Below are 13,951 nucleotides of genomic sequence, written 5' to 3' on the forward strand. Positions count from 1 at the left end.
GGAGCTTCCTGTAAATGTATATTTATCTGAGTAGTGTACAAATACTGGTTTTCATACTGTGCAAGCTTGTGGGTGGAGAAACACTAATTCTTAAAGAGGTCAAAAGTCCTGTTTTTATATTTTCCTCCAATGTGAATCAGAGTTGCCAGACCAAATCAGAATAAGCCAAATTTGTGTGTGTACACAGTGTTGGCATTGTGGGGTTTAGGGAGTTTGATCCCATTTTAGGGAAAGATTCTTTGAATCTGCTTAAGTTTTTCTCATTACCAGAGGTAGGCCTTAAATTAGGATTCAGTCATCACTTACCTTCTAAAGGAAAATGCTGTCATGAGTTGATCTGCAATGTTTGTATGCGGTGTGATGGACATAAAACCAGTATTTCTTCATTAGGGTGGCAGGATGGTGATAAACTATTGTGAGTAGTTATATGTGTGACTAATTGATGTTCATTTTGTTTTGCAGTTTGAATTATTTTACAGTCAGCATTTTAGTGGAAGGAAGCTTACTTGGTTACATTATCTTTGTACAGGTAAAAATAAGTGCTTTGCTAAACTTATGATCTGACAGTTACTTGCTAAAAGTAACTAACATTGCTAAAATGGCAAAAGACTGGGGAGTTGGAACATTATCTTGTATATAAAGTGAACAGACATATGTTGTGTTATAAATTAATTTAATATTTACTACTCAGAGTTTCCAAAATCTGTTTTGTAAACTTACATACCTGTGATTTATTAAATCCAAGTAAAACTAGAGTTGTATGTTCTTAACTGCAAAAAGCCACTGCAGAACTGCTGAGTTATTAACAATTGCCCTGGAATTGTTTCTATAGTATAGATGTCCCCTATATAAATATTAAATAATTTTAGGAATGCATATTATACTATGTTACTCAGGTATGTAAGTATCTACATTAATACATATTTATATTTACTGTAAAGGAATATATGTTGAAAACACCTTAGGAGATATATATTAAATTAGTTTATTTTAGTAAGTGTCAGTCAATCATGTTTTATTTTAAGTGCTTTCAGTATCAGGCTTTAACAACTGAGCACTGCAACATATCACATGGAGGTGAAAACCATACTAGTATACAACAATGTAATATAATGACAATCTTGTTCTGATAACAGAAGGTTGCTGTTAACTCATGCTCACCTTCACACAGAAAATCTAAATCTGCTTTCAGGCAGATTTCTTCAGTGCTTTTTGTTTTTCATGGGAATTTAAAGAATGTAAGAATATGAAAAATTTTTAATGGGCAAGTGTTTTACTTTGTTTTTAAATCTTTCCTTTAAACAACTTTCCTGTTAATCACTATTCTGAAATTCTGTGTAAGCTATTAATGGAAGTTTGTGCATTGCAATGTGTTGAGGCTACTTGGAATTTCTCTTTTTTTATTATTATAAATTACATTGCACTATTTGTCTAGTATTTGTAGTTAATCAGGGTGGCAGCGTAGTTATGGGCCACATTGTATATGTGTAAATTCACGACATCAGTTGTCATCGTTCCATTTCAAGTGTTAAGTACAGACTTGGGTTGAATGTCTGGAAATGTATGAGGAGCTCTAGTAGTTAGGCTTCAGATGACTTTTCAGCACCTTTCATCAGTTTATAAAATACTACTTGTATCATTACAGGTGAAGTAAAAATGAATTATTTGTGCAAACCTTATGTAGCCATGGTCACAACATACCAAATGGCAGTGTTGCTTGCCTTCAACAACAGTGAGACTGTCAGTTACAAGGAGCTTCAGGACAGTACACAAATGAATGAGAAGGAACTGACAAAAACCATCAAATCTCTGCTTGATGTCAAAATGATCAACCATGACTCAGACAAGGTATGCCATAATTATATTAAAAAGTTTCATGTTTTCAGTCTTGTCATTCTGATATTTGTTGAGGACTTTTTTTAATACCATTGTTTGCTTTTATTTTTCTAAGCTTTATTTTTGACCCTTGTGAAAAATTGTAAATCCCTATTTATAAGGGAAGAGACAGGAGGAAGTAGAATGCCTGTCATACAGGCTTTCTATGCCCATAGCAGCATGGGCTGCTGAAAAGGTAATAATGCAGGGACTGTTTATTCTTTCTGTTGCATTGCTTTCAAAGTTGTACTGAATCATGGAAAGGAGCCTGAGTAGTGAACCAGAGTCTTACAGTGATCCTAAAAAAATGTTTGTGGGATTAAGAGACTGAAAGCAACAGCAACTATGTTCTTCCTTGCTGACAGATTACAGGAGAAAGAGAGCAAGGAGGACTTCTGTGAGAGGATTTTTGCTGCAATTTTCCAGACTTACCATTCCATGTGTTTCATGGAACTCCAGAAATATCTGAGCTTTGTTTGTGGTTAAGGCAATGGTTGATACTTCTTTTTCTGACTCTGTCTCATCCTTCTGTATGGCCTATGTGAAACCTTTTTTCCCATACAGCAAAGGGCACAGACTTTTCTCTGTTAAGTAAGAAACGCTACAGAAGTGCCTGTGCATTCCATACAGACACTAGCTGTGCTTCCAGCTAGCCCAGGAAGCCCACTATTCACACAGTATCAGACAGAAGAAACTGAGCTAAGCTGTTCAGTTCGCTTACAAGAAGAAATCCAAAGCTGCTCTGATAGCTGCTTTTGTTTTTAACCAGGAAAATTTTAGAAAATGGAAAGTGAGATCACAAGGAAGATCTGATGCTTGGCTGAAGCATAGGACATGCTTCCAATATCTAGAAATGAGCTCAGGTTGGAACAATTGCTGGGAAGATGTCTGTTAAACCATGGGTCAAAAAATCCACTGGGAGCTATTACAGAAAACAGTGAGACTTTTCATAATCTTAGAAAGTTGCCTGTTACTTAAAGGATTTACATTTATTTATGTCTGTTGTATAAGGTTCACCCAGAGTCTTAAAGCTTATGTCATAGAAGAAGGAATAATACAGCTTTCCAACCCTTTTACTTTTTAATGTTTACCACTGTGTTTTCCAGTTCTTCACCTTCCAGACTGTTCAAGCATCTTTACTATTTCTGTTTTCTTTGTACTCAATCCAGCAATGTGATAGCAGATCAGTAGACAGTCTATCAGCTTACTTATTAAATAAACAAGTGAACTTTAGTAGCTTAAGCAGTGGAATTCAATACACAAACTTCTCTTTACCTGTATCTGAGCCAAACAGAGCAGTACAGTGTATTAAACATTGTAGTTTGCATTTGCTTGTTTGTTCATTTTTTGAACGGGTGTGGGGGAAAGAGCATGAGAAGCTTCGGGCAAAATCTTCATTGGTTTATTAGAATCATGCTTTTTGAGTTCATGCTCAATACACAATTTATTTTGGTTTATATTGAACCATGTCAGCAGAATAATGCTAAAAGTTAACGTTAGCCTATTTTTTGTTAGTTTCTTATTTTTAAAGCTGTTGGTCTTTCCCCTTTCACGTTATATTTTCTATACTATGCCTGGTATCCTGATTTTTATATATATTGGAACAAAGACTATTTGTTGTAGAATATGAAGTTAGAATTAATATTGGTCTGAGTGCATATTTAGATAAATATTTACAGTGTTTACTAAAATGCTTGTGCTTTAGACAATTTGGCAAGATTCCAAGGTCTCAGAACCCCAGTAACTTTGTTCTGCTGGAAATTGGTAATACTTACAGACTCTTGCCTGGAAATGGCAGAGATCAGTCCAGTCATGCTGTGTTGAATGTAAAGGTGTTTTTACTGCAGGGAAATATATATATATATATATATATATATATAAAAGAATTGAGATTCTGACAGGAAAAAATTAGAAATGTGCAGTGTAGAAGTTGCAGTTTGTCAGCTGTTTCTGCTGTAACATAACAAAATGCTTAGATGTTTTTCCTTAAATTCTGGAAGACAACTTTTGTAAAAATTGTGAAAGCAGCAGCTCCCCCTTAGGGTCCTGTCATAAATAAATGCAAATCCTACTTTCTTTACAGGGAGAAAATGACTTTAAATGGAGAGTGTTTGCTACTAAGATGAGCTATCAAAGTATTAAAAGAGAAATTGCTTGTTAACAAAATTCCAGTATGGCAGAGTTCTTCATAGTGTTTTCTGAAATAGACTTAATTTATAGGTTAGTTAAACTAGCTTTAAAAATTGACCTGGTTCAAGTGGCATTTTAGAATTTCCAACTACAAATCTGAAATTTTTTGTACGTATGTAGGTCCCTAACTGTGACTTTTCAAAGTAAATTGTTACTATTTTCTGGTTCCATTCCTGATTTTTAAAAACAATTCTCTATTGCAGGAAGATATAGAGGCAGAGTCTACGTTTTCATTAAATATGAACTTCAGCAGTAAACGAACAAAGTTTAAAATTACTACATCAATGCAGAAAGACACACCCCAGGCAAGTATTCATTGGTGTTTCTAGCCTGAATAGCTTAGAAAGCTTCTTTTTCTAAAATGGAATTTACTGCGTTAGTTTGGTGTAAGCAGATATCAGATTCACTAAGATCTACACAAGAAAGATTTACAAAAGAAATTTTGTAGGTTTAAAGCTTAAGCAACACACTTTTTTTGTACTTAAAATATAGGCAAGAGAAGATGAAATAGGGAACAAGAAAGTAGAAGAAAAAGATAAACAAAATGTACCAAATGATATTGATGTTTAATTTATCTCATGAGACTTTTTTGTTGCTGGTGTTTATAAAAGCAACTTATTGGAAGAACAGCAGAACCAATCAACTGTTTTCCTGTGTTCTTGTGTCCTTTGGCAACTAAAATCAACTCCTGTGTTGTTTATCTGTGTTCTCAGTGTATCTCCTAAGACACAGGATTTTGTACAGGATAGGTATGTGCTGCCAAACTCAATACAGTATATTCAATTCTGCTTGCTTTTCTCCCTAGAAAAAATGTTGGTTTAGATACCTCTCTCCTACCTTCCTACTGACTTTCATGAAAACTTATATCCTTGATTTATGGTCATACTTTGCGTGGAATTGAACTTCACCTGCATTTTTGTATTAGTTCACCACTTTTAGTAAAGTAAAAAGTATGGATTCAAGATACTTTTATGCAGTGTTTATTGGTCTTACTGTATTTTAAGCATTGCTGTTCTTCCTGTATCACAGGAGATGGAGCAGACCAGAAGTGCTGTAGATGAAGACAGGAAAATGTATCTTCAAGCTGCTATAGTCCGTATCATGAAGGCACGTAAAGTGCTGCGACATAATGCTCTTATTCAGGAGGTAAGGAAAGTCCTTCTCTTGAGCTTGATTTCATGAAAATCTTCAGGATAGTAGGGTAAAACATCAGACTACAAAACTCAACCATGTGGAAACCAGTACTCCAGTGAAATAAGTGAGAATTTCCCTGGGGTCTACTTTGAATTGCAGTACTGGAGCTCTAGCTGGGATCCCTCAATCGTGTAAATGTGTCTTAGCACTAAAGCATTAAGTTCTTGCTCTTTCCTGTTAGCTGGTTCGATGCCAAGAGATGTTGTATCCTGTAAAAATTATTGCCTGAACTATGGGTTCAGTTGAAAACCTGAATAGGGATATTCTAGTGTGGAATTTCCACAGAAGTACTCAGCCAATTTTGTGCTCTAATCATTATTTTATTACAACTCATGGCTTAAATTTTAAAAGTTGTCTGAGTATGGAGACATGCACTTTTTAATCTCCCTTTTCCACAAAGTGGTACAGTTCTCTAGATTTTTTTAGATTCCAGATTAATGATCTGTGAACTGTCACAGGCTGGCTGGGAAGGAAGTGCTGTTTCTTTTAGTTTTTCTCCCACTTTCCCATCTGCTGGTTGCTTGCCTAATTGTATTTCTCATTTCAGCCTAACACTTGCTCCTTCCAACCAGTTCCCAGTTTTACATGTCTCAACCTTCCAAAGTGTTCTTTCTTCAGTTTAATTCATTCTTGTGTCTCTGAGCCTTGCTGGATGGCCTCAGAGCAGACTGGTGGGAGGGGGAATAAAGGTTCCTGCTTTATTCAACCATTTTGAGCATAGAGGTGAAGAAATGTTAAGTAATTTGAGGTAGGGAGGAAACAGTTTACCACACCCACCACTTAATTTTTATTTATTTAAAAAAAAAAAAAAAAAAAAAGGCAGCAACAGGGAGTTTGTAAGCCCAGAAGATGCAGTGTGAGGCCTCTTAAAGGTTTTGGATATTGAAGAAGTGTTTATACACAAATAGTCTGAAAGTAAGCTTAACTTAAGAAATCTGATTTTGAATATCTAAAAGATGAGGCAGCATGGGTCCTGATTCTTCTCAAAATCTTTATTTGGTTTCTCATTATTTAAATCATCCATGCAATTATGATGAAATCATGTAAGAATTTGTAATTAAAACTAGAAAGTGATAGGCAAGCCCTTTCATCTTTGAAAATACTTTTTTCTGCCTACTGTCAAATTATTAGAAAAATTTCTTAAAATATACTTTGCTTTACACCAGTTTATAAGGGTGAAATAGAATACAAATTTTTATGTTTTGACAAATTCTTTCTGGTTGTTTCTTCCTTTGTGTAACGGAAGGGCCACTTACCTTATCTGCCCTTGCTGTGTTTTGTTCTTGCAGGGCTATTGCAGAATAGTAACATTAGGACCTTTTTTCTTCAGCTTTTCAAGAAAGGTGGATATTTTGATGGTTACTCAGTTAAAAACGAAGCAGAGAGTAAAGTTGTGATATTGTTACTAATTCTGGTTCCATTGTTACTTCTATCATTCTGGTTATATTCTTATATCTCATGTAACAATAAAAGTTTGCTGTTTGACTTCTTGAGTAAGAATGAATCTTTCTGAAAGGAGTCTGTTTACTATGAATAGTTAATATTTTCTCACCTTGTTATTATTTTTTTCTTAGCTATAGTAATATATACTGTTATATATACTGTTAGAGAGATATTTGAGAGACTCCTAACCCTAATGTAGTTAGCTCTAACACTTGGACTACAGCACCACACATTTCATTCTGGGTAAGGTGTCCAAGAAAATATTCCAGGTCCTTGGTAGACCTGTATATGTCAGCATGTGGTCTTTGTGGAATTGTTAATTGTGTTAGCTACGCCCTGATTATTTCAATTCTAGCTCAATGTTGCAGTAGCCTGCAGGATGAGGTAGCTTTTCCCATAAAATAAGTAAGTCTGGAAGAGTAGTAGAGAGGAGACATCAGACCAGTCATTCTCAGAAAATTTTTATTCTGACCATCAGGTATTTCTTCTTACATGTACTGTCTTTGGGAAAAAAAAAAAAACAACAACAACAACAAAAACTCATACCAATACAAAATTCTCTCTTTTGTTCTCTTTGTCTTAAGTAAATATTTGAAGTGTGGTGATGACAATCAGCTTCATTGGAGGGCTAAGTTAGGTGAAATCTGAGCAGATCTCTTAGCTTGTTAGCACCCAGTTTCTCCTCACTTGTTACTGCTGTGGAACATACCAGACCCTTGGCTGTTAGCCCAACAAAATTCACTCTTTTGAACTTTTTGTTTGCTTTGCTGGGTGAGTTCCACCTGGTGAGTTCTGTTGGCTCACAGAGGGCCCCAGCAAACTTTAGAGCTGGGACAAAGCCAGCCATGAAAAGTTGTAAAGAAAACAGGATATTCAGCTGAAATAAAAATAGTTTTCTTTACAGAAGAAATTAAAAACTACAGGCAAAATATATTGTGCCACTTGAGTAGTAAGATCTTTTGTTTGAAAAATTTTCCAACTTAAAGATTTGCACGTTCTGTTATTACACACAATTTCGTCCCCTTCTCTACAAGAAAATAAGTAAAACTGAGAACTACTAAGAGAAATCTAAAGTTTTGCCTCCAGTGGCAATTTCTTCCACAATGCAAATATAGATTTGTTTTTACAATAAATAACTTCTTACTGCACGTATTGAAAAGTTCCAGCATAGCCAGATGGAACTCACTAAATTGTAGGTCTGTCTTCAGTGACTGAAGAGAGGTTCATCCTGATTGTCTCCAATTGTATAGGAAAGGAGGTTAGTGGTAGGGGAACTCCACTGTGGTGGTAGTGAAGAAATGTGTTAATATTAGATAAATTTTTAACATGGATATTTGTCTTCATTTGTACTGTGACAAATGAAGCAAGCAAGAGGAATGAAGAGATCTGCAGCCAAAGCAACCAGTGAACTGAGCAGTCAGTTTCAGTGTCTTGACACTAATGCATAGAGATGCTTTCTTTGTTGTTATAAATTAACTATTCCAGGGTTATTTAATTCTGGTTTTAAATGAAAAATATACTGAATTTGCCCTAAAAACTTTAGCAAATATTTAGATGACATTTATAACGGTGAAAAATAAAAGTAACACAAAAACTGTGTCTTTCTTTTGCAGGTAATTAGCCAATCAAGAGCTAGGTTTAACCCAAGTATCAGCATGATTAAGAAGTGTATTGAAGTCCTGATAGACAAACAGTACATAGAGCGAAGCCAGGCCTCTGCAGATGAATACAGTTATGTAGCATGATGTTGCTGTCCTGCAGGTATGATTGTAAGGAGATCATTGCTGTCACTGTTTGGTGTGTTCCTGTGGGACGAGGCAGGCCTGTGCCTCCATAATTGGTCACTTGGCAGCCCCTGTTTTTCTGCTGTTTACAACATCACCAGTGCCATGTCATGAGCGTCAATGAAAATGCCTATAGATATTTCAAGCTCATGTCATTACGACATTTCTTAAAACTTTACTAAAAGAATGAGTGAAGTATTGCTGAAATGTGGAGAATTGGTTGGGTACCATGCTTTTTTTTTTCCCCCCCTCCCCTTTCACGTTTGCAGTTGATGTTTTTTAATGTATCTTAAGACAAAGTAAAAAAAAAAAATCACACAAAAAACCTAAATATTGTAATATGACAGATAACCTAATAATTGTATCTACATTAAAATGTAAAAAAATGACGAACATGATACTGCTGCTTGTCAAATAAAAAAATAAAGTTATATAATGTGTCTGGAATGATTGTAGAGCTGGATATAGCATTAATGTCTGTAAATATTATTCAGGCCTGAAGAGTAGAAATAATGTTACATGTTTCGGTTTTGGACAACCTCAGAAGTAGGTCTGACATAACAACTAATTTATATAAAACTGAATACCGGGTATGTCATGTTTGATGTGATTATAAAAAGTATTTATGGTTAAGTGCACATCTTGTTTTCTTGAGATTAGGCTAATTTACATTCTCAGTGCCTGAAGGCCTCCCCTGTGTCTGTTAATCCCACACTGCAGGAATACGTTACAAGAGAAAATAAACTGACGTTTGAGGGAATTTAAGTGGTGTAGTTCACAAACAGTTAGGAATAGTTATCATGGACATCAAAGATAGAGTTCAATGGCTTGTGAAACCACCTTCTTAATGGAAAAGCATACAGCAGACTGGTAACTGAAAAATGTTTTTTCTCCAGTGTATTAGGTAGAAACACTACATGGATGGGTATCTATGTTTGTTTCCACATAAACTCATACTGCTTGTTTCTTGTTTTCCTGCCTGACTCCTATGGTTGTTTTTATCATGTTTTGTTTTCCTCTGCCCCAATTAGATTTCCAGCTGTTGGGGTGAGACAAGAAATCCACAGGCTATTTCATGTCCTGTGTTGTTCATCAGGGTTGGCATGGTGACTGTTCACTCTCAAACAAGCAAACTATAATTTTAAAAGGTACTAATTCTACCCCTGGAAGTGAATGGAATTTAAGAGCATTGAGAGTTTGAACGCACTGAATGCCTGCTGCAGAAAAGAGCTTCCTCATGGCTATGCCTGCAATTATGATTGACAGGATAAATATTAAGTTTAAATGTTCTATTTTTGCCAGATTTATTTGTGTGCATATAAAAATACATATGTAGATATTTACTATTTGCAATATTTTTTTAGATTGTGTAGTATCACCTACTAAAAATCCATACATCAAGAACTAATTTTAAAGAAAAAAAAACCTTTGGAGGGAGCTTTTTACTCCTCTTTTCTTTTTCTAGTTCTTCACTAGAAAGAAAGGTTTCTCTCCAACTCTCAGATTGTTGCTGTCTCTTATTTCTTAAGTGGTATTGCATTCATATGCTATCTAGAGGATATAGGAAACTTTCTATGGTTAACTAGGAAATGCATCAAGAAGTGGTGCTATGTTTTTCTGATATGAATTTTGCTAAGGATGAATAAAGGGCAATAAACAATAAAGGACAGTAAATATTGCTTCCATATTTATGGTGTTTTATCCCACTACACTAAGATCTAGATTTTTTACATGGATTTATGTCTTAAAGAAGTGAGGTTTTTTAACTGATTGTAATATGGTGCAGTAAATCATTGTCTCAAGTGTTAGTTTAGATTTGTCTCTGTGTGGTGGGAGACAGCACAGGTACTTATACTGTCACCACGTGTAGTAAACAGGAGATACATCAGCATAGATTTTGACTGACTTTAATTTATTTCTGTGTGGAGCATTTCTGTGCTTTATAAAAAAAATTAATTCAATACATCTTAGGACAAAAAAGAGGGGCAATATTCTATTGCATAATACAAAAAAGGGGAAGAATACTGCCTGAATGCTGAATTATCAGATCCTTTCTCCAGAAAACAAACTAACACTGACACCAAAGTGTCTGGAAACAAATGTGTTTTATCTTGTACCTTGTATTTGAGTCAACAGATCTTAAGCTTGTTTATAAAAGGGTTAATAGAAGCTTTATTTAAATATAGATTGCAGTAGCAAAATTTTGAGGCTGAGTTTGAAGAAGTCTTGACCAATTTATTTTAAGAATCATATCATAGACAACACAAGAAGTTCACTGTTCTAGCCCAAATGTGCAAAGTTTTAGCATTACCTTATCTCTGAATTTTTGTATACCTAAACCATCAAAAGTAGTATTTTGGCTTTTAGATAAGCATGCTGCTGAGTTGAGACATGTTTAGTGAGTTAAAAATATTAATCTATTTCAGTGCAGTTGGCATCCCCAGACACACAAAGTCAGTGTTTTCAGTGCCTCTTAGGAAATGTGGTTATAGCTGGGAAACATTTTGAATTCTTCTTTATAAATCACACCTTCTCCATCAGGAAGAAGGTAGTGCAAAATTCAGACCCCTGTAGCTGGGTTATGTCACTGAAATCATTGCTGGCACACAGAGATGCAGTTTATAGTGTAGAACTTCAGCCTGGCAACCAATACCTCTGGCAAGTGTAGGTTCAAAATATAAAGTGCTAATGGGTATTAACATGAGGGGCAAATTGTAAAAAGAGAAGATAGCCAAAAATGCCATAGTTTTAATATTTTACTAGAACAAGCTGGTGTAACTGTACTGCTTTTTTTGTTTGTTTGTCATAAGCCCTTTGACATGTATGACCTGCTGGTATATAGGAAGCCATACAGCTGAGTCTGGAAACAATGGTTTCATACATCTCATACATCCCTAATATCAAAATGCACTTTACCTCTGGTATTGAGCACTACTGATCATTCTTACACTAACTGAAAAGGTATTTCTGTGATGTTTTAATTTGTCTTGAGATTGATTGTCTAGTTCTAGGAAAGAAAAGTATGTCCCTGCATTTTAGTGTGTTTATACACACAAGGCAGTCAGAGCTATGAAAGATATTTAATCTCCATAACATAAACTGTTTGCAAAGCAGAGAGTATCATTACTTTCAATGAGTACATCACCTTTCCAAAAAGCAGAGTACAAAACTGTTCAATGGAGAAATAAATTTTATAAACTGATGTCTTTCAGTTATGCTTAGAAAGACATGTCTTATCCTTTAAAAAGTTGACTTTAAAAACAAGTGCTGCAACACAGTATTGATTATTGAGTATAAATTCTTTGTACCCTAGGACAAATATTTTAGGACCATCCTTGCTTTTTACAAACATGGTAAGTACTTAGAGTTAATTAATCTAATATATCACGATACATGCTTTATTTTTCAAAGCCTGCTTTTATTTCTCACACCTAAAATCCTTTCCACCTTTTGTGTTTCCCTACAAATTACTTCCACCATTCATGTCTACACTCTTTTTAGGACCCCTGTGACTGAAAGCTGAGTGGTGATTTAAGCAAAACTGAAATAGTCACGTTTGGTTGTTTTGGCTGGAGTAGGAAGCAGCTGACATTAACACCATCATAAGTTCTTCCTTCTCAGCTGGGGAAAGTGCTGGGCACATGCATTACTAGTCTGCTACAGTATCAGGTACAAACTACGCTTGAACCACGGGTGAACTTGGTGTACGTGAACCCTTTTCTAGAGCTTCTGAATTAGCTAGAAATCTCTGGTATTTTACAGAGGAGTGCTATACCAGCTTTGTGTGTCCTTCCTTCCACTCTTCCACTGAGATAAATAAAATCACACACTGGTGTTCTGTAAAATTTGCTCTCCAAATCTTTGATGTAGTTGTATACATGTATACATTGTATACCATGAACAGAAAATCATGTATTTTAGGACTACAGAAAGTAATGTACGACAGAACACTTGCCAATGTCTGTTAGCCACTGGCAAAGTTGACAAAGGCATCAGTTCTTTCAGTCTGACTCTTATCCAACCAAAGATTCGATACATTAGTGTTTACAGGAGGAATGGATGCATAAGGAGATTGTTACGCATGTTGCCATCTGAAAGAGGCCTTGTTCTTAACATAATCATTGAATGGCAAACGCTGTAATTATCACCTTTTCATGGAAGCTGGTGCTTCTGATGTGTGTCAAAGAGGCTTTTTCCAGCAGCTGAGATCAGTAGCAGCGTAGCTGTCAACAGTTAGTAAAGAGGACTGATGTGAGGGCAGTCTTGAAACTTGGCAGGTTGCTGTTGCCCGTCTTTTAACGTTGGTTATATAATTTATAACCTACTAGATGTATATGATAAAAAGTGCAGTACTTCTCTGGTAGTATTTCACATTATATTGAACAGTTTCAGTTGAGTTTCAAAAGATGTACTTGGTCTGTTTTCTTAAAAACTCTATGCATGGATCCATTTTCCTTTCTTCTTTCCAGTCACCAGCTCAATAGAATTTGTGATCATCAAAACCTGAGTTTGAGAGAATAAAAAAAAAAATGTCTGAAACTCATGATACTGTGTACTCATCTGTATATTTGAAGCCAGTTAAGGATGTTTTATGGCATTTGCCTCCTTCAGAGTGGTGAGATACATGGAGTAAGGTACTGCCTGGAGCTAATCCAGAGGAAGCTGTCATTGGAAGGGTGTGAACGATCTGCTGATCCTTATGCTTTGGAAGTTAATGTAGTGCACAGAATCCAGCACATCACATGCTCTCTTCAGGGTTTGTTCTCTTTTAAAGAGAGGCGAAAGCAGTGATGCCAGTGGGCGTTCAAGAAACGTAAGACTTGGCCTTTTTTGAGTCTGTCTTCATTCTTTCCTTGACCGCAAGAGTGCCCCAGTCTGAATCAATAAGGCAAGCAGGGCCTGTCACCTCTTGGATTTGCACAAACTTAAACTGACTTGAAAGTAAATCAAAAAGGGTGAGCTCTTACCTGCTTCCTAAGGCTTTTTGTGTATTTTTCATTCAATATCCAAGGGACTAGAAAGCAGTAATTTAGACAAGGGACCTGTAATTTAGTTGTTAATATATTCCTGTGGGAGCTGGGGCTGGGGGTCGAGGTTCCCATCAGTGGGTTGGTAACTGAAGAGCCATCTGCTTCTCAGTGCAGGAGGAAAGCGGCAGTGGCCAGAATTCTGTATACAATCTGCATCCTCTGTGCTGGTTGATTTTCATAATAGACTTAGATGATAGCTAGTAATCTAGATAGCAGTAATGAATATTTGAACATTTAAGTTTAGGGGTCATCTCACCATCTGGCAGCTCAGAAAGACTTGGAAATTGGTCTTTCAAACCTACGTTCGTGTTTTTGCCCGTATGTTCTGTCTGACTGCCATCTGAAGCCATGAAAAGGAGTCATGTGAAGCTCATCTGTAGCCTTGTCTCAGTGATTCCAAGTGAAATTCTCCCTTCCCCGAAGTGGGTGTCTGCT

The 13,951-nt window shown here is 35.9% G+C and overlaps 1 protein-coding gene across 4 annotated transcripts in view; it reads left to right on the plus strand.

Moving 5' to 3' along the window:
* CUL2 (cullin 2) overlaps positions 1 to 13,029 on the plus strand; it is a 46,288-nt gene extending 33,259 nt beyond the window's left edge. For all 4 annotated transcript variants that reach the window (XM_048290390.1, XM_048290321.1, XM_048290463.1 and 1 more), the window contains 5 exons: positions 463 to 529; positions 1,646 to 1,848; positions 4,269 to 4,370; positions 5,095 to 5,211; positions 8,316 to 13,029. In XM_048290390.1, the coding sequence (XP_048146347.1) occupies positions 463 to 529; positions 1,646 to 1,848; positions 4,269 to 4,370; positions 5,095 to 5,211; positions 8,316 to 8,447 (621 nt within the window). In that variant the 3' untranslated portion in view covers positions 8,448 to 13,029. The remainder of the gene's footprint in view (positions 1 to 462; positions 530 to 1,645; positions 1,849 to 4,268; positions 4,371 to 5,094; positions 5,212 to 8,315) is intronic.
* The last annotated feature ends 922 nt before the right edge of the window (positions 13,030 to 13,951 follow it).

Source organism: Corvus hawaiiensis, chromosome 1, assembly GCF_020740725.1.
Source record: "Corvus hawaiiensis isolate bCorHaw1 chromosome 1, bCorHaw1.pri.cur, whole genome shotgun sequence".
NCBI lineage: Eukaryota > Metazoa > Chordata > Aves > Passeriformes > Corvidae > Corvus > Corvus hawaiiensis.